Below are 25,045 nucleotides of genomic sequence, written 5' to 3'. Positions count from 1 at the left end.
AATCAGAAAAGAAAAAAGTAAGAAGAAGTCTCCATTAAGGCTCTTAACCGTGATATTTTCACAACTTTTGGTTTGTATCAGGATTATATACATCCTCGCCCTGGCACTCTTGTGTCAATTTTCTCTTGTATTCATAATGGATATGTCAATACCTTTCTCTATTTATCAACTTAGTTCTGATTTATCATTATATTTAATGTTTAGAATTGATCATTTTAACTCTGATTGACGTAGGTTGTTTGTACTATTTTTTTTGAATATATATTCAAATATATTAGGGCTCAAATGACTTTTGGTATGTACCATTCTCTACAAGGTCTTGTGTGAGTTTGGTAAGCTTTAGGAGAATGTTGTACTGTGTCTTCAAAGCAGAACAAATGATAATAATAATAATAATAATAATAATAATAATACATTTGTAATACATTTATAAGCGCCTATAAGTACCGTATTTATCCTTGAAAAAGCCAACTCCTTTTTTTCTTGTTGTCATCGTCTCATTCTTTCCCCGATAAGAATTGAATACCGTCATGAGTTTTTCCTCACCCTCGTTTGTTTCTTATTTTGCTATTTAGCTCACTTTTTTTTTTAAGATGCAAGCATTGAAGTACCAATCTCATAAAGTGTAGCATGTTCTGTTGCATCAGGGCTATTTCCTGTCAACAAACAGAAAGTGACGTGGTGGAAGAAAGAAGACAAAAAAACCCCAAAATTGTTGAGAAGGGGAAGAATGATTGTCTTTGCTGGATGTCTTTCCTCGCTTCATTTCCTTTTTCATTATGCTCACTCCAGCCTCTCTGCTTTAGTGCGTTTCCCCACGTGAAATTGCCTCTTGATTTCCTCATCTTGGTTGAAGACGCTTCCCAAATTTCTTTGTTTCGGACTCCATTTTAGTTGGAATTGTCTTGTACCCTGGCTGTTGCCTCTTAATGTCTTTGTTTTAATTCGACACATTTTTTTTTGAAATGGGGAAACAATTCAGTCTGTCGCCGTTCTGACTTACATACACTTGTGTTTGTGCATTTCTAGTTCTTAATCGACCGTATTTTCATGACCGTGAAACGCACTTGGACATCTTAAACTTAACCTTAAACATGACTTAGATTTGTTCTTGATTTTACTGCTTGGTGCTTTCTACCGCCTTTATTACCGATTTGTCTTACTGTTTATTGTGTATGTTAAATCGCTCCATGTACAGCACTTTGTATGCAGCGATGGCTGTTTGAAAGTGCTCGAGAAATACTCTTGACTTGACTTCTCCAAAATGGACAATCGTGCAACGCGCCTTGTGTGTGCACTGAGTTCCAAAAATCTGCGAATGTTGGCTGCTTGCATAGGAGTTTTTTTTGCCCAACTCAAACTATCCTCAAAAATCCTCAAAAATCCTCAAAACTATCCTCTCCCTCTCCCTCCCCTGTGGTTTCTTCCGATTTTTGAGGTTGAGTGAACGCTGGCGCGTCTGGCTGCCGCTGCTCAACCAGTTCTGTGTTTTATTGTTTTTGTTCCTGATTGTAAAGTGTCCTTGGGTGTCTTGAAAGGCGCTTATAAATCAAATGTATTATTATTATTATAAGGCAGACGTGACCAAGGGCAGCATGAGGGGAAGGGTTCGTGTGAAAGATGATGCTAAAGCCACGCCCCTAGTAGGTGTATATAGTGCTGTTCTGTACATTCTGTAAAACAATATCAGTTTGGCTTAGGACCCCTCCGAAAATGGCATCAATGAAGAGACACTTTTATAAATAACATCGTAAATTGCATTAATTAATTAATCAGATTAAACAATTAATCAGTTACGCAGAGGAGCATGAGAGAATTCAAGATCAGTCAACTAATTGGTGCCGACGTTTTATGAAACGGCGCCATTTGGGCAAGGACTGCCGTGGCGCATCCGGTCGACGACGAGGCAAAGGTGGCCCTAAAAAGATTCTTCTAAGAGCCGCTGTGAAAAAAAAAAACAAGTGCAGCAAATGAACTCGGAGCTTGCCATCACTCCGCGAGCCTTGACAAAGGAACTCCAGCTGCTGACAACCGAACGCAGTTTTGCTTCCGCCGTCTTTTGAAAAACCTACGTGAGCGTGCATGCATGCCACCGTGTTTTTATTATTATTTTTTTTTAAAGATCGTATGTTTTACATTGCCCGTGTCCAACGGTGCGCTTTATGTATTATTAAATGTATGTATGTGTTTAAAACACAAATGGCACCCCAAACTGAGACTGCACATTTTAATCCGGTGCGCCGTATGGTTGCAAAAATGTTTTATTTATGTCATCAATGAATAGTCAGGATATTTTATTTGATAAAACTTAACAATTTGAATGAACATGGAAAGTATTTTCAATTGCCAAATGTTGATTTCTGCGAATATGTTTCGGGTAAGAACTGTTGTTTTGAGGCGGTGTGAATATTACTCACAGGCAGGTCATCCCACAATTGACTCTTTTTCATCTCCAGCGATGGCTGTGTCAAGTCAAATTTGGGAATGGGGAATCCTGGAATTGCGTTGTGCAGATGGAATCCAAACGTGACCAACCAGATGTTGATATCTCAAGAGACAGGCAGAGCAAGAAACATTAAAACCACCTCCTTCCATTTTCAGTGCAACTAAGAAATTCAAGTTGCGCGTGGCATAGTTATAATGATGCTGCGCTCATAATAATATTCCCACTTGTCCAAAATCAATGCGATCAATGCAGTTTGCTTTCTGCGTTCCCAGTCAATTGATGGCTTTCTACTGGGTGCATATTCCCCCGGGGTCACGCAAACTACATGGAATGCCTCTTATCTGTTAGCAGCGGGCCCCCCCGGATAGAAAAAGGAAGAGGCTTCTTTGTATGGACCGGTGAGTAAAACAGCAGTGACACCTCTAAAAAGTGACACTTCAAAAATGAGTTGTCAAAAATGAACAACCTCGAAATAATTTGCAGACAAGACTCATTTTACATATGAATTCATTCATCTTCCGTACCGCTTGATCCTCACTAGGGTCGCGGGGTGTGCTGGAGCCTATCCCAGATCTTTTCGGGGTGTGGGCGGGGGGACACCCTGAATCGGTTGCCAGCCAATCGCAGGCCACACAGAAACGAACAACCATTCGCACTCACACTCACACCGAGGGACAATTTAGAGTGTTCAATCAGCCTGCCACGCATGTTTTTGGAATGTGGGAGGAAACCGGAGCACCCGGAGAAAACCCACGCAGGCCCGGGGAGAACATGCAAACTCCACACAGGGAGGCCGGAGCTGGAATCGAACCCGGTACCTCTGCACTGCTAAGCCGACGTGCTAACCACTGGGCAACCGGGCCGCCCACTTATGATTTCAATCTGTAAAAGTCATACAATAAGGACGGTTTCACATTTTGCTTTTTATGAAGCGACGTGTGCATTTCGCCGTTCGGTCTGTGTTGTGAGAGTGCACGTCGAAAAGAAATTGACTAGCGTGAAGGCAAATCCCTTCTTAAGTTGTAATAGGATGTATTTTTATACGTAAAAAGAGAAAACGCGTCCTCAATGACTACAACCGGAGAGCGAAGATAAAGACGTTTATTGCGCCTGTGTAAGCCCTTGCAACACGTAAGCCGATTTAAGTTACATAATCACACTCGGGGAAACCCACTCGGCAATTACAGCGATGACAAACGTTGAGTGTGCAAAATTGGGACTCCGGGCGGCCCGGTAGCCCAGTGGTTAGCACGTCGGCTTCACAGTGCAGAGGTACCGGGTTCGATTCCTGCTCCGGCCTCCCTGTGTGGAGTTTGCATGTTCTCCCCGGGCCTGCGTGGGTTTTCTCCGGGTGCTCCGGTTTCCTCCCACATTCCAAAAACATGCGTGGCAGGCTGATTGAACACTCCAAATTGTCCCTAGGTGTGAGCGTGAGTGCGAATGGTTGTTCGTTTCTGTGTGGCCTGCGATTGGCTGGCAACCGATTCAGGGTGTCCTCCGCCTACTGCCCGGAGACAGCTGGGATAGGCTCCAGCACCCCCCGCGACCCTAGTGAGGATCAAGCGGCTCGGAAGATGAATGAATGTATAACTTTACTCGATAATTCAGTTTTACCTGTCACGTATTCTTTGACCTGATGGATTTTGCTGATGGGGTTGTTGCTTTGGAACATGTAAAGATTGAAAGGCTGAGGGTCTTTACCAACCCTGGTCCATGTGCTGATGTCAGGGGTTGTCCATCTACAAGAGGACACGTCAGAGTTTGACCGATCACTGACAAAGCGGCGGCGTACGGGGACTCAGAATCTCAGAACAAAGCAAAAGGAGACGAAATCGGGGACAACTTACCTCCCGGCGGGGATGTCATAGTCTCTGTCTCCGAAATGTAGCAGTCGTGTCAGAGGATCAAACAAGCCTCCGTGGAAACCAATGACCAGCACAAAGTCTGGGTTTGAATCAAAATAAATCTCGCCGTACGCTGTGTACTGCACCTGCACATTTTAAGGAAGACATTCTGTCAATTTGGAAAATTTGTAGTCCTAAACTTCTCACCATCCTGATGTCCCAAGCAAACACACACATACAAGCTGCTTTCACACTTGATTCCGTGCAAAATTGGCACATCAGAAGTGTAAACCGTAGAGCCGGGATGTATTCATCCGTCCCACTAAAACAGCTTATTGCCAAGGAACATGTGTGCGTTGCGCGCAATTCTCCTGGGTTGTCAGATTAACATAATTACTGGTAGATGCAGGGCAATGTCGGCGAAAGTATCGGATGTTGAATTTCACACGTCAACGTTGTCTGGTCGGGTTTCGCCTCTGTTAAGACGTTGGGAAGTTCCGGGTTGACTTCAACAACCCCCTTCTCCCAATTTACAGGAAAGTGTGCTGTGAAAAAGCTGTGGAAATTGTGGCTAAGATGGCCGGTGGGTAAGGGACAACACATACCTGCTTGAGTAGGAGTCCATTGTTGCTGAAGACAGCCAGCGGGGTGCCAGTGTTATCACACGCAATATAAAACTCTTCTCCACTGCTGATTTCCATCGCAAAAACGTGGCCCTGTGCAATATATATATATATATATATTTTTTTAATCCACAGTCATTTAAAATATGCTAATTGGACAAACATGGCCTTGTGCAATCAGCATTTTTATTTCACACAACTTGAGAACATTGCTATAGATTTGAAAACGTATCAACTGAGAATTGGAGTTATAAGATAAGATAAGATAAGATATCCTTTATTCGTCCCACACTGGGGAAATTTACAGCCTCCAGCAGCAAGGATGTAGGTAGAAAGGAGAAAGAGAAAAAACAACAACAAACATCTTTCAATTAAATACAATATGAACACAAATGGATAAATCGCAGTACTATTTACAATTTTCCTTCAAATCATTTAATTATTATTATTATTATTATGATTGTTAATTTTTATTCATCAGCCTAAAATTATGAGATGTAATTCTAGCTTAATTGATCGTGGCGCTCCCGGCGCAACAGAAATGACAACACACATATCAACAGCATCTGTTTGAACAAAAATATGTTGATTAATTGGGACCTCTTCAAAAAATAAAACTCCCCCTACTTTCCCTTCGAATATAGATTATGTACAGTTGGTATATTAAGATATTTTGTGATGTTTTCTTTAATCAATGTATATCTTCTCAGTGAAAAACTGCTTTGAGATGACTTGGTGACTTGCTTGCCTAAGCAATTTCAGAGATGGACTCTGGAGCCTGCTTTGACGACTTCAGAGATAAACTATTTAGCCTGCTTTGGCGACTTCATAGTCTGCTTTGCTTGAATTGTCAAAACTTGATTGTGATCAATGCCACTTGATTACACAACAAACAGTGTGGCGTCGGGAGGGATGAGAATGGCCACTCACCCCTCCCAATGCACACACTTTAGAGGATAAAAGGAGGGAAGCGATGCTCCTCAGCAGAGTCCGCTGTGGGTTAGCGTACGAACGCCCAGCTCGTATTGAAGCTCACTCTGCTGAGGGTGTTGGCTCTCCACCCTAATGGCATACGGTAAGAGTTCTTTAGCTTCATACAACTTGTTTGAACTGTGTTATCATTTCTGTGTGGGACCAATAAAGTGCCTATTGTTGGTAGCCAGAAGTGTCTTGTCGTTATTTCTGAGTGCCTATCTCTGACGATCCTTTATAAAACTTGATATTCATTCAAATTGAGTATCACAAGTGTTTCAAAACAACAGTCATGATCTTTTTTTATGGCTTCTGGAAGGTGAGCTTGGCGGCAAACAGCCTGCCATAAATTCAAAGCTGAGAACAACATCAAATCGCAATAAGACAAGTCATTTAGCACTGACCAAAGAGAGTAAGACTCGAATGAAACGTTTTACATTTCTTTCCCTTTTCCAGAAAGAGCAACAGAAACATGTTCCAGTCATATAGCAACACATAAGTGCTTCCCACACTTGTGGACAACTTGTAAGCATTCTCAAAGATTTTTATTTGTGGGATTTGATTATTTATTGATTTGCATCAATCCGTCTAAAAACCTCTGTGAGGACAGATTCAAGCGAGTGAACCATTACACCATCAGCTACTTCTTATTTTTAAGGTGATACTTTGTTTTCCTTTGATATAAAAGTACCTATCTGGCTGTACAACAGCATTTTTGATAAGACAAACACAACATAAAAACAAGAAATTTAGAAGAGTTACCTGCAAGTCGTAGTAAAAGGAGGTGATTTCGGAGCTGGAGTGGTTATAAACATGCGTGATCCTGGTGGGGTAGTTCAGGTCAGCATAGAAGAATTGCAGATGTTGTCCTAGACTATTCCTAGCTGCCACTCGCCTACCCAGACCATCGTAACGGTACTGGATGGTCCAACTAGCGGCTTTACTGTAGACCCGAACAAGAAGACCTAGCAAAATCAAGAGGCAAAATAACATTAGTCAAGTCAAGTCAACGGTATTTATAGAGCACTTTCAAACAGCCATCGCTGCATACAAAGTGCTGTACATGGAGCAATTTAACATACACAATAAACAGTAAGACAAAATGGTAATAAAGGCGGTAGAAAGCACCAAGCAGTAAAATCATGCTGAGTCAAACGCTAAAGAATACAAGTGGGTTTTGAGGAGGGCTTTAAAGATGGGCAGCGAGGAGGCTTGCCGAATGTTCAGTGGGAGGTCATTCCAGAGAGAGGGACCAGCAACAGAAAAGGCTCGATCCCCTCTGAGCCTCAGTTTAGTTCTTGGTACTTCTAACAAAGACTGGTCCACAGACCTGAGGCGCCGGGCAGGTGTGTAGGTGCGGATGAGCTCCGAGAGGTAAGGTGGCGCGAGATTATTTAGAAAATAACTCTAAAAGGAATGGGGAGCCAATGAAGGGATGCCAGAGTAGGAGTTATATGCTCCCTCTTACGAGTACCAGTCAAGAGGCGAGCAGCGGCATTCTGGACCAGCTGAAGGCGCTTAATGGAGGACTGGCTGACTCCAAAGTACAGGGCATTACAGTAATCGAGCGAGCATTAGATTTAAAGTGAAAGATGCCATATGTAAAATAGCAGCATCACATTGTGCCAGGAGGGTCCAAATGGACATCATGGTAAAAAGATTTAACGTGCTACATCCGTAAATAAAAACGCAGCGACAAAACACTTTTCTATGCAACACAAGGATCTCAGCGTCGCCATCTTGACCAAGTGCAATTACATACAGTACGTATTTAAGTTGAATCCTTGTTCAAATTATTTTCGGTTCCTACCTTTGGAGTTGTATTCAAATATCTCTGCCCCTCTCTGTCTGAGAAAACCATCTTCATCCAATTTGTACTGAACATCTCCCAGACGAGTGATTCTGTCTCTCAGGTCATAACGCAGAGGTGTCAACCGACCACTGTTTCCCGGATTCAGCAAATGTAAATTTCCATTGAGGTCATAATTATACCTGCAAGTCCAGTTGTAAAGGCTATTAACAACAGCAATCTCCTATTAACGGCATTAAAATAACAATAAAAACTCCTTAAATGGTGACCTTACCTCCACATCATTTTTTCATTGAGTGAGACTGTCTGCAACTGTCCATCAACATCATATTCATAGCCATATTTGGTCGTGTTGGCAAATGGTCCTATCTTAATCTCGCGCTTGGTGACTCGGCCCATGGTGTCATACTGAATGGTGATCCAGTACATCAGGGACCTAAAGATCTCATACTGGATCTCCTTGATGCGGCCATGCTGGTCAAAGTGCTTGGTGTAGGTCATAACCGCTGTGGAGATGATCTAAATTTGTGTACACAACGAAAGACAATCGTTTTTTTCAATTCCTGACTAAGCTCTTACAAGAAGATTCCAATCTCACTCTGCAGACGCACGTCGGTTTATCTGGTCATTATCTGACCAGATAAACCAGACCAGATAAACCTGACCAGATAAACCAGACCAGGTTTATCTGGTCATGAATACCTGCGAGAGGTATTCATGACCAGATAATCAAATTAAGCAAAGCCGTCTTACCTGGTTGATGTCATAATAGATGACTCCAAACTTTCCAAATTGCTCCACCTTTCCTGATATGTCATCAAATTGATAGAGATCGATCGGCAGCGGCGTCTCGTTGATTACGGCCTGCATGCTGGTGACTCTGAAACTGTTGTCGTAGGTGTAGTCAAAACGGGCGTTCACCATCCCGTCCTCGCTGAAACGGAATATCTGCCGGTCCACCAGTGGGCCAATTTGGCGGTATCGTATGGAACAGATAAACCCTTCGGTCTGCAAGTTGACCGTCTTCAGCACACCCGCCGTCTCGTCATATGTGAAACTGACCCGAGTCGAATCATAAAGAATCTCTGCCAGCTTGTTCTGAGGAGAAAGATAAAACGGTGTCATATTGGTTTATACCACTAGATACCGTTCAAGTCCTATCGGCTTCGGTGTAGTTGAGACAAGCTGTCAAACACTCCCGTTCATTCACCACTGCGGCATCTACAAAAGCCGTTCGGACGCCCCGGGGACCGCCTGATATTGCTTGTGCGCTTCCTGATTTCCCCGTGCACTATTGATCTCACTCTGCTGTCAAGAACCAAATAAACAGAACCTTGACGCAAACATCCAGACTTGAGTCCTCTGTTTTCCGTAGCGATCAGAATGAACATCGTCAGCAATCAAACAGCCATACGATAAACACCATATGAAAGAAAACAACCCTTCTTTTTTCTTAAACACTATCGTAAATATGTACGTACATTGATAATACCTTTGAAATATGAAATGAAATACCTGTCTGCGATATTTGTACAATATACGGCGTCCAGTTCCAAGATGGGCAACTCTAAGGAGCTGATAGAGGAGAGAAAATGTCATATATTTGCAGACTTTTACATATTTATGTACCTCAACAATGTCCATCACCTATAAGCAGACATATGCATTCTGTCAATATTTAACATTGTCGCCAGATGTCTTCATTACATATTTCTTAAACAGTTGACTCATAATTTCATAGTAACACTGTCAATTTGCACATCTCTGTACTGCCAGTATGGTTTTCACTGTTGTGCCATCAGTACTGTATTCATCGGTCTCACTCATCATTTGCACATTTGTACGTGATCAGTTCCACCAAACGACTGCACACTTCATAGTGCTGAACAACTAACTGTCAATTTGTGTTGATGTACTACATGTACATTTTCTACATGTGCCTTTTTACTGAAAGTGCTTGTGTGGCTCCAGAAAGACAAATTCTTTGTGTTTAACCCTTGTATGCTCCAAATTAAAAAGGCCTTAAGTTACGCATTTTACAATTTTTGTAATGATGTATTTTGTGTCATACAAACATTCTTTTTTTTTTTTCAAACACTCAAAATGTTCAGAGGCATCTGTGCTATCCATACATATATAGTTTTTATTAGTTCTTTGGGATTTTTTATTCTTTATTTTTTGCAAAAGGGAAAAAAAAAATTGTGTCTGGAGGTCCCAACCAAGCCCTACTAACAATCCCGACCGGACGTGTTCATGTAAAATGCATTGGTTTGAAGCCTCCTGCAAAAAGGCAAACTCGTTTGCGATCCTCTGACGCCACCTAAAGTTGCAAAATTGGAATGACCTCAACCCAACAATGTGGCATGCTTACGTCTGTCCAAGCGAAAACAAAGCGATTGACGTAAAAATCGCGTGAAATGCATGTATACACATTACGTTTACGATGCATTCAAAAATATGAATTATAATGGGTCTCTACGGTGCAAAATATGTAAATTGTGAAGATTAAGGTACCAAAACGTTTTTTTTATTATTGCTGCAATGCCTGAGAATTATCAGCCAGTGACGTCATGAAATTTAGGCCATTCTAGAACCCCTCCATAAGTTTCAGCTCTCTCGTGTTTTTCTGAATGCCTTTGCCTTTGATTCAAAGACATCATTTTACATTTATCGCAAGTGGTGCACTACGAGGGTTAAACATCTACTGGTAGCAGTCACTCGCACAGCCATCACAACCATAAAAACCCCAATTTAACATGCACAGATTTGGCACCATAATTGAATGTGTGTAATTTGGAGGCCTCGGCCTAGCTCAAGGAGTTAAAATACAAACGAAGCTTTTATTGCTTCATGCGGGCTCGGATGTTCTTGACACATACTTTTTCTTCTTCTTCATAATAGTAAAATTATGATACGGACATAAACACATTGGCTGCTTAAAAGGGGCTGCAAAGTGTACTGGAATTATTGACCCTGGTGGTGTTTTGACCAAAGCATTTAACGTACGGTACATATATGAATACATTGTTTTATTTTCAGGCAAAGTTAGTCTATGGTAAAAAGTTACTTTCAGGGAAAAAATAAAGGGGAAACCTGTTGTACGGCATCTTATCTAAAACTAAATGTCACAGCAAATGGCGTCATGTTAAAAGTCATGCCCATCGTCAGTATATTACTCATGTACGCACCTGTCCCTCTTCAGAGTAGTCCACAGTTACTGAGGCGTTGCTCTCCGGTGGAGTGTAGATATTTCTGTAGTAGCCGATGGATCTGATGGTCTGCATGGTGTGTCGAGCCACGCTCGGCATGGTAACAGCTGACAGGCGGTCCCCTGAGTCATAATCGAAAATGTACTGGTGCTGGCTATGAAGCAGTAAGACCATGGACTGTTGAGAGAGACAAAAAGACTATGTAACACATCAACGGTCCAGTAATTCAAGCGGTCAAGTGGAGCGCTCGTCGAAGTCACACAGCAACAATCACAGATTTTGGAACTCGGTGGATAGATTAGGTGCCCGGTCCATTTTGGATAACAATTAAGACTTTTAAGTGCGCCCTACAGTCCCGAAAATATGGTATCATACACATAGTGAATTTGTATATTTTGGTCACAGTTTTTCAACAAAAAAATGTGTAATTCAGCAGTGGTAGCCATGTGGACCATGAAGAAAGAAAACCCTGAGGTGCAGTTACACTGATTTGAAGGATTTCGCCCGTCACGGGTTCTTTAAGGTACGTAACCCCCATCAGAATCAGAATCAGAATCATCTTTATTGGCCAAGTATGTAGAACACACAAGGAATTTGTCTCCGGTATAACACGCTGCACTAGTATCATCGTAAACAACAAAATCATTGAACCATTTTAGAGTATACCAGTAGTTTTGTAGTACCATTTTGTGGTGCAAGAAGAGTGACTAAGTCAGTGACTGTTTAGGGAGTTAATGGCTTGAGGGAAGAAGCTGTTTAAGTGCCTGCTGGCTTTGGTGCGCATGGATCTGCAGCGCCTGCCTAAAGGGACTAGCTGGAAAAGGTGGTGGGCAGGGTGCGGGGGATCCAGGAGGATTTTCCGTGCCCTTGTCTTGATTCTTGCACTGTCCAAGTCCTCAAGAGTGGGTAGGGCGGTGCCAACGATTTTTTCTGCCGTCCTAACTGTCCGTTGAAGTCGGATTTGGTAAATGAGGGTTCACTGTACACGTGTGTTTGTTGCTTTGTGCTTCCGGAGTGACAGTACTGCTTTTTATGAGGGTTAAAGAAGCTTTGCTTGTGTCGTGTATTCCGTTTACTTGTCAAAACGTAACCAATAAAGAGCTTCTCATGACTTAACCATGAGACATAAGAGTTTTTTTTAGTAGTGAGAAGCGACTTTCACAGTTTGTTTGGGACAACTTTGGGACGTAACACTTTCCACAAGGGGACAGGCTTCAGCTTTCTGAGTTCCTGTGTCGCACATTGAGAGCGATAACCTTGCTTTGTGTGTGGAAGGAACAGAGAACACACCTTTCAAGTTAGTATGCTTTTTGGTGTGTATATGTGTGCTGTTTATCTCTTTTATCATGTCTCTGCAGACACTGTGTTTGTTCTTCACTGAGAAAAAGATGCATGTGGCCTTCTCTCTTTCCCCTGGCAGTTGGCAGAATTGCTGCGCATGGATATGGGTATGCATATGCAGTAGGGAAGGACGACAATGGGAAAAATAATCACGATTTTTAAAACGATTCCTCATTGATTTCAAAACTTTGTATGTATTCAACTCCTAAGACTTAACCGCTCAAAACGATCATCATCTCATGCCCATTCATCGTTGCACGCTGAACGCTTTACTTTTGAACACTCCATTCTTTTTGTCAAGTACAAAATGACCTTGACATTTAAGCCGCTTGCGTTTTCATTCTGCTACATCCATAGCTATGAGTTATTTGCATACATTGAAGCCTTGAATAAGCATTAGCCTCTTATTTTTATCATTTATTTTATCTTGTGTTATTTTCCACAAGTACTATGTCAACAAAAAAAAGTCCTTGGATCTTTGTATCCTTGAATTTTCAGGAAAGGAAAAATCCTTGAATCCTTGAAGTCGAACTTAAAAATAACTTTAAAGGACAATGAGAAAATACATTTATAAGAGAGAAAAATAAGAAAGTAAAAACAGCAATTGATAAAAACAATATTAAAATATTCTGGCTTTTCCTGTGCATTTCACACTTTTAGAGGCAATGTCAGGTGACGCGCATGCATGGAGTACATTACAATTTTGACCAATCTAATATGCAGTCTGACTTAATTTGAATGGCATACGATACTGTCCAAGCTATCAGTAAAATACAGCGGTAAAAGTGTGACAATTCTGTCCATAGTAAATGTATATGTATATAATTTGTCGTTCTCGCTTACCTTGTCCAAATAAGTGTAGCTCCATGTCTTTCCATCAGCAAATACTCTGGAAATGATTCTTCCTTGATTGTCATACTCCCACTTCTCAGTGGTTGGACCCCTTTGCAGGCCAGTTACCTGCCCAGTACTGGACGCACAAAGAAAACCACATCATTCATTCATTCATTCATTCATCTTCCGAGCCACTTGATCCTCACTAGGGTCGCGGGGGGGTGCCCAGCCGTCTTCGGGCAGTAGGCGGGGGACACCCTGAATCGGTTGCCAGCCAATCGCAGGGCACACAGAAACGAACAACCATCCACGCTCACACTCACACCTAGGGACAATTTTTAGAGTGTTCAATCAGCCTGCCACGCATGTTTTTGGAATGTGGGAGGAAACCGGAGCACCCGGAGAAAACCCACGCAGGGCCGGGGAGAACATGCAAACTCCACACAGGGAGGCCGGAGCTGGAATCGAACCCGGTACCTCTGCACTGTGAAGCCGACGTGCTAAGCACTGGACTACCGACCCCCCCTAATCCATCCATCCATCCATCCATCCATCTTCTACCGCTTCTCCGGGGGCGGGTCGCGGGGGCAGCAGGTTTAGCAGGGAAGCCCAGACTTCCCTCTCCCTAGCTACTTCTTCCAGCTCTCCCCGGGGGATCCCGAGGCGTTCCCAGGCTAGCTGGGTGACATAGTCTCTCCAGCGTGTCCTGGGTCGTCCTCAGGGTCTCCTCCCGGCGGGACATGCCCGGAGCACCTCACCAGGGAGGCGTTCAGGAGGCATCCGAATCAGATGCCCAAGCCACCTCATTTGGCTCCTCTCGATATGGAGAAGGAGACTCATACTTTACTCGCCGGAGTTAAACTGTAAAGTTATCACTGAGTTTTAGCACACTCTCAGTAGGATACTAATTTCAGTTGTTTAGTTGACAATTGTCAGGTGTTGGAAGACGCACTGTTAACTGATTGTCATTGTTTGGTGAACAGAGCAATGTCAGCTACAGCCCTATTTTTATTCCTCACCCAAGTCCAGCACAAATCGCAGTCTGCGTGCATAGGGGTAGTTTTCTTTCTTTTAGTATTTTGCTAGACTTAGGTATAATTGGGCGTAACAGGGTATGTGTGAAATTGTGCGTCGTGGCGTGATGGAACATACCCTTTTCCGGGACAATGGTGACATCATGCCCGATTTGCATTAAAAATCAAAGCGGTCGGAGCGCATGTCATGACATGATGGAAACAGAAAAAAAAAATGGCCACGCATGTGATTGCCATTGGCACGAAAATGGGGGGGGGGGGGTGTCCGTTTTGACGCCAAGCACAGTCTACTTTCTGTTACCAAATTTCAGGTGTGTCGGTGGTGTGCCACAACACCCGGTGAGGCACATCACAGTCCCAAAACATGCGAGACCAGATTTGCCCCTCCACCAAAATGAAAATTTTAGGTGCCTGCCTTTGAAAATAGGGCTCCTTGGGTTACAGTTTAACATAAAATAGGATTGGGAAGAAATGAAAAGGTGCTATTTAAATAACAATGATTCAGCATTTAACACTACCGTTGGGATTTGGTGCATCTCTTCAAAGTTTAATAACTGTTTAATAATTGTACTCCATACAGAAGGCAGCAATTGATGAGTGATTTTGACCAAATTAGTGCGATAAATTCCTCAGGACACAAATGATTACCTGGAGTATGTCAGGTTAACAGCGAGGAGCTTGCTGCTTGGAACCCAAAGCGTCGGATGCCCTTGGGTGTCATAGATGATCTTCAAGAGGAATTTCCGGTGATCATCATAAATCTTCTCTGTTCGTAGAGTGCGGTCATAATCCACAGACAACAGGTTCCTTCCATTCACCTTAGAATGAAAATAACACAGAAGAAGAGAGATATGTTGACATCTTACAAGGGAAAAAAAAACAGGCAGTTCCCCAGTGATGGTGTTCGGAATGTTAATAATAATAATAATACATTTTATTTGTGGGCGCCTTTCTAGAAACTCAAGGACACCTTACAACAAGCAGTTAAAATCACGAGTGCAATGTTAAAAACAACATCAAATAAGATAAGAAAAAATACAACAAAAATAAATAAATAAATAAATAAATAAAATAATGGCTTTATGTTTATGTTGTCAGGGAATTTTGAAACGTACACGCGCACAATAGAAAAGAGACTGATTCATCTTGAACAAAAAACCGTGCCAACAGATTTCATCTTTAGGTGGCACAAATTCTAAAAGAAAATGCCTGTAAAATCGGATGGATCAATGGATCAATTCACACTCTTTTGAAACGATGGCCCAAAAAAAAAAAAAATCACAGATTTTCTTCAAAAATAAATACCCGTGGGCCAAAAAAAAAAAAATCACAGATTTTCTTCAAAAATAAATACCCTGTTAAAAGTAAAACGTTAGTAAAACCGGAACAACGCCCACTTTAAGACTTATTTTGTTTACAAGTTAGCATTTTTTTGCCTTGTCTATGAAGCAGTGACAGTCCCCCCCCCCCCCCAAACAAGGGCCTTTGTTGATGGCACTGAACGAAATTTAAACAGCTCAGACTCTCTGTTTGCTCCGTCTCATTTAAATGTCATTTGTAAAAACAAACAACAACAAAAAATGTGCATTTGGGCCTCGTTTAAACCTCACATTAGGATCCTTAAAAGCAAAGGAGAGGTAACTGAATTCGATGATTTCCAGACCAGTTTTAATCGCGAGACTAGAAAAAAAAAGAATCCTATTCATAACCCTCTTTTTAGCCGTTCATTCATGTATACATTTAGTACCAGTTGAATGCAGTGAGCTAAGTATGGGGAAACTAAGGAGGATTTGTAACTGTGGTCAGCAGCCAGCTGGATGAAAAACAAGCCTAAAGGGAATCCAGCCAAACGTCACGTGTTGCATGCCTCACCATCCAAATATTACATCCAAATAAATCATTATGCAGACTGGCCATTTATGGATGTCCAAAAGCACTTAAAAAAATAAATTAAGGCCGTCAACCTAAATTTAAAAGAATAGGCAGTCGATATTTTCTGACTTATCCTGTTCTTGTACTTTTACAATGGTTCCCGAAAGCCCATTTTTAAGTGGTGTTTAGTGTGTGTGTGTGTGTATAAAAATGTGTGTGTGCATGTCGAGAACAATTGTTGCACTTTAAATGCTGCGACCCAATGGCCAAGTAAGTATGATTCAGGTTTTCAAACTAAAAACATAAACAACCTTCATGACACCCACAGTAACAACATTCATTCATTCATTCATCTTCCGAGCCGCTTGATCCTCACTAGGGTCGCGGGGGGTGCTGGAGCCTATCCCAGCTGTCTTCGGGCAGTAGGCGGGGGACACCCTGAATCGGTTGCCAGCCAATCGCAGGGCACACAGAAACGAACAACCATTCACACTCACACTCACACCTAGGGACAATTTAGAGTGTTCAATCAGCCTGCACGCATGTTTTTGGAATGTGGGAGGAAACCGGAGCACCCGGAGAAAACCCACGCAGGCCCAGGGAGAACATGCAAACTCCACACAGGGAGGCCGGAGCTGGAATCGAACCCGGTACCTCTGCACTGTGAAGCCGACGTGCTAACCACTGGACTACCGGGCCGCCCACAGTAACAACAGATAAACAAATCCACTAAGAATTGCAAACGTTACAGTGTTTAACTGCCCTGCATATTCAGTGTAAAACCATAAGACAATTGATCAGCATATGATATTATAACAGTGGCTGTTTTTGTTATTTCACCCGACAAATTACCCAAATATGCAATTGCCTGTAAACGGGCTTCCATCTCTGTTCGGATTACTACAGCACATTGAGGACCGACTAAACTTTGTATTTGCATTTTGTGCACATAAAAATCCGTCAGCCCAACATATTTTTATGTTAGCTTTATGCTAATCCCACATAGAAGTCAATTTATCATCCAAGTACTTGATCCCTTAACCAGTCCTCGGATCAAACTCATCATCTTTAATGATGTATATTGGCATCATGTTGCTCTTTCAAGACAACCGGAATGTAAATATACCGATACAGCCATATTTCCATACATATTATTCACACAGCAGCTGACATTATCTCCTCCATTAATGCACAGCGAGTGGCAAAACCTATTTGTCTCGGGAAGTTTTTGTCCTGTTCCCATCCCATTACCAGTAGTGTATCATTCATTAAGGTTTATTAGGGCTTGCCGAGAGTGCCACTGCTGTCTGAATCAAACACTGCAGAGGCCACAATTTTCATATTACACCACACCAGTAGATGTCATGCAATATTCAAACAGCGGGGGACAAATAGGTAGTTATTCCTGACTCCATCTCCTTCTACCTTGTAAGTAGAATTGACATGATGATCCATCATCGATCTGCATCGAGCACGCCCCTTAGCAGGTACCAGTCGCGTGAGTACATTGTAAAATGGCGAAATAAAGTACAACCGAACTCAGTTTTGCTTCCGTTGCCTTTTTTAAAACTTGTTTTTAGCATGCGTGCATGCATGCCGTTTGTTTAAGCTGGCGTATGTTTTACTATGCCTTGCTGCGCCCAATAATACAGTGCGTTCTGTGGATGTGTCAAATACAGAAATATTGTCATCCATCCATCCATCCATCCATCCATTATCTACCGCTTATCCGGGGCCGGGTCGCGGGGGCAACAGCTTTAGCAGGGAAGCCCAGACTTCCCTCTCCCGAGCTACTTCTTCCAGCTCTCCCCGGGGTTTCCCGAGACGTTCCCAGGCCAGCTGGGTGACATAGTCTCTCCAGCGTGTCCTGGGTCTTCCTCGGGGTCTCCTCCCGGTGGGACATGACCGGAACACCTCACCAGGGAGGCGCTCAGGAGGCATCCGAATCAGATGCCCAAGCCACCTCATCTGGCTCCTCTCGATGTGGAGGAGAAGCGGCTCGACTCTGAGCCCCTCCCGGATGACCGAGCTTCTCACCTTATCTCTAAGGGAGAGCCCGGACACCCTGCGGAGAAAACTCATTTCAGCCGCTTGTATCCGGGATCTCGTTCTTTCGGTCACGACCCATAGCTCGTGACCATAGGTGAGGGTTGGGACGTAGATCGACCGGTAAATTGAGAGCTTCGCCCTTTGGCTCAGCTCCTTCTTCACCACGACAGACCGATACAACGTCCGCATCACAGCAGACGCTGCACCGATCCGCCTGTCGATCTCTCGCTCCCTCCTCCCCTCACTCGTGAACAAGACCCCAAGATACTTAAACTCCTCCACTTGGGGCAAGATCTCCCCCCCGACCCCGAGGGGGCACTCCACCCTTTTCCGAAATATTGTCAAATACAGAAATAATACGGTGCGCTGAAAGGTCGTGAAAATACGGTAAGAAAGATACAGTACGACACGACGGCAGCTCAACACTGCCTGACAGAGCCTTTTTTTCCCCTCACAATGCCCAAGTGAAAGCATCTTATTGGACACTATATGTAATTACATAAAGAAAACACAACAATGTCATAACGGACAAACAAAGTGACATAGTTCCTAGCTTTTGACCCTCAAACACGTCTTCCAACATCCACAAAATGGCTGGATACAAAAATACTGCAGGTGCGACTGACAGTTTAGTGGTTCACTCGCCTGACTTCCAGGCAGTGGAGTGATGGTGTGAATGTACGTCTTTATGGTTGTTTGTTTAAATGTGCCCTGTGATTGACTTGTGACCAGTTCAGGGTATAATCTATGACCCGGAACAGGACACGCTCGATAGAAAATATATATCTGGACAAACAAAATGTCCTATCTTCAAAGTTGTGTATCAGATGCAGATCTAAGTCCCTGGAAATAAAAAGCATTCAGTCAACAGCAAAAACAAATATGTTTTCCCTGTTCTAATACTTTAGGCAGAGAGTACGACACTGCGAGGTAACACACTGTGCCAAAGAACTTCTCTTGTGTGTCTAATGTCATTTTGAATGCAACTCACTCTCAGCTTTCTTCCACAGACAATGATTTTTCCTCGTGTCTGTTCTTTCCTAAACCTCCACTCCACTAGATTTTGTCCATTCTCTCCTGGAAGCGTCATGTTGCGTCGCGCTACAGTTGGGTTGGCGGCACCTGCATTTTGAGAGAAAGACACATCATGCCAACAGTTTGTCAGATTATGATGCATAAACTTTTCAGTTTCAACTGCACAATGTATTGGAGTTTGGTTACAAGAGCTGTATGAAAAAATCTGGGAGCTCATGCATGCTGAGAGGAATGACACCCCATGGCCACAGGGACTGCCGCCATCGCAGAGACCCCACGCTCGGATTGAGTAGACCCTTCACATGGTGCCTGGCCCGTGTGAGAAGGTCTGCCTCACCTCACAGCGTGGAGGCCCCCCCCCCATGAAGAAACAAGGGAGCTAAAAGTAAAAAATAACAAAGCAAAACAAACAAAAAAACTACAAAGCTAAAAGACAGCAATAAAAGGGGTTAAAAATGAAATGTCAGTGAGATTAGTTTACAAAATAGGCCTAAATTAAAAGAGTAAAATAAATAATTTAAAATACAATTTGAACTTTTGTAAAACAGCCAGAGCCAGGAGTGCTTAACACTTATTGGTCAAAGAAGAAACATTCATTCATTCATCTTCCGAACCGCTTGATCCTCACTAGCGTCGCGGGGGGTGCTGGAGCCTATCCCAGCTGCCCCCGGGCGACACCCTGAATCGGTTGCCAGCCAATCACAGGGCACACAGAAACGAACAACCATCCACGCTCACACTCACACCTAGGGACAATTTAAAGTGTTCAATCAGCCTGCCACGCATGTTTTTGGAATGTGGGAGGAAACCGGAGTACCCGGAGAAAACCCACGCAGGCCCGGGGAGAACATGCAAACTCCACACAGGGAGGCCGGAGCTGGAATCGAACCCGGTACCTCTGCAGTGTGAAGCCGACGTGCTAACCACTGGACTAACGGGCCGCCCTTTGCTTATATACACTAATATATATGTGACTGACAATACTGCAAACTCTGCAGTCGGTACAGTGTATACGCTGCTTCTGTTGTGCACATCTTGTCCTCCAACAGGGAAGAGCGGCACACACGTGCATACAACGCACACAGATTTGATGAAGAAAAAAAAAGTGCAATCATAACTAATTAACACATATTAGGGTCTGCTTAAGTAGCTGCCGTGTATGAATATTCATTATTTAAAGGTTTATACTGCAACACAGATGCCATTAAGGAAGCACAAAGACATTAGTCATTATGCCTTGGCATGAAGCCAGCCGAGACAAAACTATGTTGTGTAACAGTAGTATATCTTTGGTTAAATACACAACGTGTGTAAGGATTGTATGTTTAAACCAGAATGTCAATAAGCATCTTTAAAAAACACGTTGACTCTTTGGGAAGAACTGTTTGCCATCTGGTGGCGGCTCGGTAGTCCAGTGGTTAGCACGTCGGCTTCACAGTGCAGAGGTAGCGGGTTCGATTCCAGCTCCGGCCTCCCTGTGTGGAGTTTGCATGTTCTCCCCGGGCCTGCGTGGGTTTTCTCCGGGTGCTCCGGTTTCCTCCCACATTCCAAAAAACATGCGTGGCAGGCTGATTGAACACTCTAAATTGTCCCTAGGTGTGAGTGTGAGTGCGAATGGTTGTTCGTTTCTGTGTGCCCTGCGATTGGCTGGCAACCGATTCAGGGTGTCCCCCGCCTACTGCCCGAAGACAGCTGGGATAGGCTCCAGCACCCCCGGCGACCCTAGTGAGGATGAAGCGGTTCGGAAGATGAATGAATGAATTAATGAATGTTTGCCATCTGCCAAACTGCACACCGCACGCTCAGTGACGACTGAATATTCATTCATTCATCTTCCGTACCGCTTGATCCTCACTAGGGTCGCGGGGGGTGCTGGAGCCCATCCCAGCAGTCTCCGGGCAGTAGGCGGGGGACACCCCGAATCGGTTGCCAGCCAATCGCAGGGCACACATAGACAAACAACCATCCACGCTCACACTCACACCTAGGGACAATTTAGAGTGTTCAATCAGCCTGCCACGCATATTTTTGGAATGTGGGAAGAAACCGGAGCACCCGGAGAAAACCCACGCAGGCCCGGGGAGAACATGCAAACTCCACACAGGGAGGCCGGAGCTGGAATCGAACCCAGTACCTCTGCACTGTGAAGCCGACGTGCTAACCACTGGACTACCGGGCCGCACGACTGAATAGTACAACACAAATATGACATTCTGGTACAAGGTGTTGTAGAATGGGAGCCTTTTTACGAGTTGGAGAACAACGACGTATTGGTATCGGTTCCTCAGTGAAAACTCCAAACACTAGGCAGTAAACCGCCAAGAGATTGAGATGAAGTTTACCCCAGTAAATTTCATCTGAGAAGCATTTTATTGTGTGTTGCCTGCCCGTGCCCCACACTTGAACACTTTCAATGTAAATCATAAGACCGCCATTGAACAGTAACAGTAGGACTTCTCTTTCACAATTTGCGGTGTAATGTGCTCTTTACCTGCCAGGATATGAGGCTCTGTCTGATAATGTGTATCCATCCCATTGGCATAGATGACCCTGAGAGAATGGTCGTTACCCACTTGGTAGCTGTTTCGAAGCTGGTCTATGGGGGAAAGAAAGGTAGAGGAAGGGACGTGATTACCATAAAGAGGACTTACAATGTATATTTCTTAATAATGAAATGGGCAGCATTTTTTCACAGCCCCGCTTTGTTCAGCGGAGAGATCGGTGCTGTTGAACGGTCTGCGGCTGGATGGATGGAGGTCTTGAGGAGCCGACGATGAGAAGAAAGGAGCGTTGGCGCGGAGTGCCGATGCGGATTTGGAGCTGGTAGTCGCGGCTTGGAGTTTGAAGCGGATTATGTGGGACAGGAGAAGTGAACTAATCTCTTTTCGTCAATGGACGCTACAGCTTCGTGTTTGCTTTCAAAACTTTGCTAGTAGCAGACGTGTGCACATTTTTCAGCATGATGTCTCTGATCCACTGGTGAAAGGACACTTTGATCCTCTCCTCTTTCATCTCTAACTGCTTCAGACAACAAAGTGTATGCAGAAAAGTGGTGAAGATTGCACGACTGTCTCTGTCCTATGTGTTGTCTTGTGTTATTTTTGTTATTTTGACTTCAAAATGGCGCCGCGAGAGTGGCTGCCTTTCCAGCAGCTCCTATTTTTGTTGTTGTTCTACTTCTTCCTTTCATAACTTTGCTGCTGTGAATCTGGAATTTCTCCATTGCGAGACTAATAAAGGTTTTCTTAATCTTAAATCAAAAATAATGAATTGTTAAGGTTCTGGGGGGGGAAAGGGCGACAGAAGCATGATAAGCAGATGAACAAAGAGGAGCGAAAACAGTTCAATTAATTTCCACTGCCTTAGATGAACCTGCTAATGGAGCACAGAGCAGGTATTAACATCCTGCTGCCCCTTTTAATTAGGTTTCCCTTGACCTCACAGCACTAATGGCCACGAGTGTGTGTATGTGTGTGTGTGTGTGTGTGTGCATGGAACTGAGCAGAACTAATGAATGAACAAAAGGGTAGATTCCATCAACCTCCAAATAATTTCTGTCTCTAACAACAACGACAAAAAAAAAATTCTAATGACGCCAGCTTAAAAACAGCATTCAATTCTTTCTCCATTCAGAGAGAGCTGTGGTGGGAAGTAGACGTCATTCGATGGGCTGGTTGGGTATTAAGACGAGGGATTGAACAGATGGTGGTGGGTTTTGCAAAGAGGGAGGAAATGGCTGTGGCGAACGCTGATTTCCAAAAGAGAGAGGAGCACAGGATGACATATAACAAAAGCGTCAGGAGGTGCACACGGGTGGACTCTTTTGAATGGAGATGCCGAAACCTGAGAGAGATTGGACACTGTTCGGAAGTGACAAGAGAGTCTGTGGCCAGACAGTATTCAGATGATCGTGTTTAAGATGATCATGGTGGGTGGGGGTGGCGAGGAAGGAAGACTGAAGGGAGGATCAAATGATGGAAGTTAACAAAGGAGAAATGTTGTGAGGAATTTAAGGGGTTAAGAAAAGCTCTGCGCTGTCTTAACAAACTGGCGAATGATTGAGTGGAGACATTCATTCATTCATTCATTCATTCATCTTCCTAACCGCTTGATCCTCACTAGGGTCGCGGGGGGTGCTGGAGCCTATCCCAGCTGTCTCCGGGCAGTAGGCGGGGGACACCCTGAATCGGTCGCCAGCCAATCGCAGGGCACACAGAAACGAACAACCATTCGCAACCACACTCACAACTAGGGACAATTTAGAGTGTTCAATCAGCCTGCCACGCATGTTTTTGGAATCTGGGAGGAAACCGGAGCACCCGGAGAAAACCCACGCAGGCCCGGGGAGAACATGCAAACTCCACACAGGGAGGCCGGAGCTGGAATCGAACCCGGTGCTAACCACTGGACTACCGGGCCGCCCTGAGTGGAGACAGTAATGGTGATTTGGGAGGCTGGTAGGAATTTAAATGGTATCTTTCTGGGCAGATGTCAGAAGATGAAAACACCGACTGAGGATATTCAGGAAAGAAATAGCAAGCGAGGTTGATGAAAAACAGAGGCGGTGAGAAATGAAGAGTTCAGACAGGAGTACGAGGTGAGGCCAGGCAAGGTGACGAGGAATGTGGCAAAGCTCAAACACAAAGTACAGCATAAGTCGTATGAGAGGTTGGACTCCAAGGTGTTTTGTTTGTTGTTCAGGCAAGCGTGGAAAAGGGACTCGTGCTGGCAAGGAGTTGTACCGTTCAAGAAGTGGAGACTTGTGAGCAACAAAAAAGGTAGTATTAAATATTTTAAATTCATGTCTACAAAGAGGGCGGCCCGGTAGTCCAGTGGTTAGCACGTCGGCTTCACAGTGCAGAGGTACCGGGTTCGATTCCAGCTCCGGCCTCCCTCTGTGGAGCTTGCATGTTCTCCCCGGGCCTGCGTGGGTTTTCTCCGGGTGCTCTGGTTTCCTCCCACGTTCCAAAAACATGCGTGGCAGGCTGATTGAACACTCTAAATTGTCCCTAGTTGTGAGTGTGAGCGTGGATGGTTGTTCGTCTCTGTGTGCCCTGCGATTGGCTGGCAACCGATTCAGGGTGTCCCCCGCCTACTGCCCGGAGACGGCTGGGATAGGCTCCAGCAACCCCCGCGACCCTAGTGAGGATCAAGCGGTTAGGAAGATGAATGAATGAATGTCTACAAAGAGCACCGCATGGTAGGGCAGTGGAATATCAGGAGAAGGATGCCGGGCAAGTAGGAGGTAAGGGAGGAGACCTACGAAGAGATTTATGGATATGATGAGGGAAGATTTGGAGAGAGCTAGATTTACGGCCCAAAAATGCAGAGGACAAGGAGACGTGCAAGAGTAAGAGTCGTCGGGGTGACCCCCCCAGAATGGGATCAAGTCAAAAGGAAAGTCACTGCAATATTTTTGTCCCAAGGGATATTGTGATCTTTACAGATTACAAGTGAAAGTCAATATAAATGAAATATTTATTCCTAAAATCCGATCTTTACCTGATATAATATTTTGCTGAAGCTCTTTTTTCGTATTATCGTCCACAATTAATTGAATTATATTGCCTGAAAGGCAAAACCGTCTGATCTGTTATTATTTACAAAGTTCATAGGACACCCGGTGGGACTTTGTCGACTGGCTGCATCCTCACCCTGCGTGAGATGAAATCATGAATAATGTGGATATATATCTCGGTGCGGAAGAACACTTCACTAGTCGATGGCGTTGAATAACTTATTACATTCCAGTCAATACTGCTCTGCCGCGTTGGTCTCGCACTCGATGGTGCACAGACGATGTGAACTAAAACTAATCACTGCTGCCCTCACATGACCTTGGTTCAACTGGCTCATTAGTTCATATTGAAAAAAAAATGCACAACTTGATATCATGTGAAATGATGGCGGATTAACTATCCATCTTTCCCCCCCCCCTGAGATAAGTTTTCAAAGAACTAACCACACGATTTAGAG

The 25,045-nt window shown here is 43.9% G+C and overlaps 1 protein-coding gene across 9 annotated transcripts in view; it reads right to left on the bottom strand.

The window, feature by feature from the left end:
* The window catches only part of LOC127612901 (teneurin-3), a 205,720-nt gene that overhangs the window by 3,580 nt on the left and 177,095 nt on the right, over positions 1 to 25,045 (bottom strand). For all 9 annotated transcript variants that reach the window (XM_052083740.1, XM_052083741.1, XM_052083745.1 and 6 more), the window contains 14 exons: positions 21,561 to 21,665; positions 19,026 to 19,156; positions 14,762 to 14,931; positions 13,089 to 13,215; positions 10,884 to 11,081; positions 9,211 to 9,270; positions 8,449 to 8,793; positions 7,970 to 8,214; positions 7,696 to 7,877; positions 6,648 to 6,850; positions 4,896 to 5,006; positions 4,294 to 4,436; positions 4,061 to 4,185; positions 2,418 to 2,548 (listed from right to left, as the gene is read on the bottom strand). In XM_052083740.1, the coding sequence (XP_051939700.1) occupies positions 2,418 to 2,548; positions 4,061 to 4,185; positions 4,294 to 4,436; positions 4,896 to 5,006; positions 6,648 to 6,850; positions 7,696 to 7,877; positions 7,970 to 8,214; positions 8,449 to 8,793; positions 9,211 to 9,270; positions 10,884 to 11,081; positions 13,089 to 13,215; positions 14,762 to 14,931; positions 19,026 to 19,156; positions 21,561 to 21,665 (2,276 nt within the window). The remainder of the gene's footprint in view (positions 1 to 2,417; positions 2,549 to 4,060; positions 4,186 to 4,293; positions 4,437 to 4,895; positions 5,007 to 6,647; positions 6,851 to 7,695; positions 7,878 to 7,969; positions 8,215 to 8,448; positions 8,794 to 9,210; positions 9,271 to 10,883; positions 11,082 to 13,088; positions 13,216 to 14,761; positions 14,932 to 19,025; positions 19,157 to 21,560; positions 21,666 to 25,045) is intronic.

The sequence above is a fragment of the Hippocampus zosterae genome, chromosome 13, assembly GCF_025434085.1.
Source record: "Hippocampus zosterae strain Florida chromosome 13, ASM2543408v3, whole genome shotgun sequence".
NCBI classification, from domain to species: Eukaryota; Metazoa; Chordata; class Actinopteri; order Syngnathiformes; family Syngnathidae; genus Hippocampus; species Hippocampus zosterae.
The sequence above is the reverse complement of the archived record's forward strand: the minus strand, read 5'-3'. Positions and strand labels throughout refer to the sequence as shown.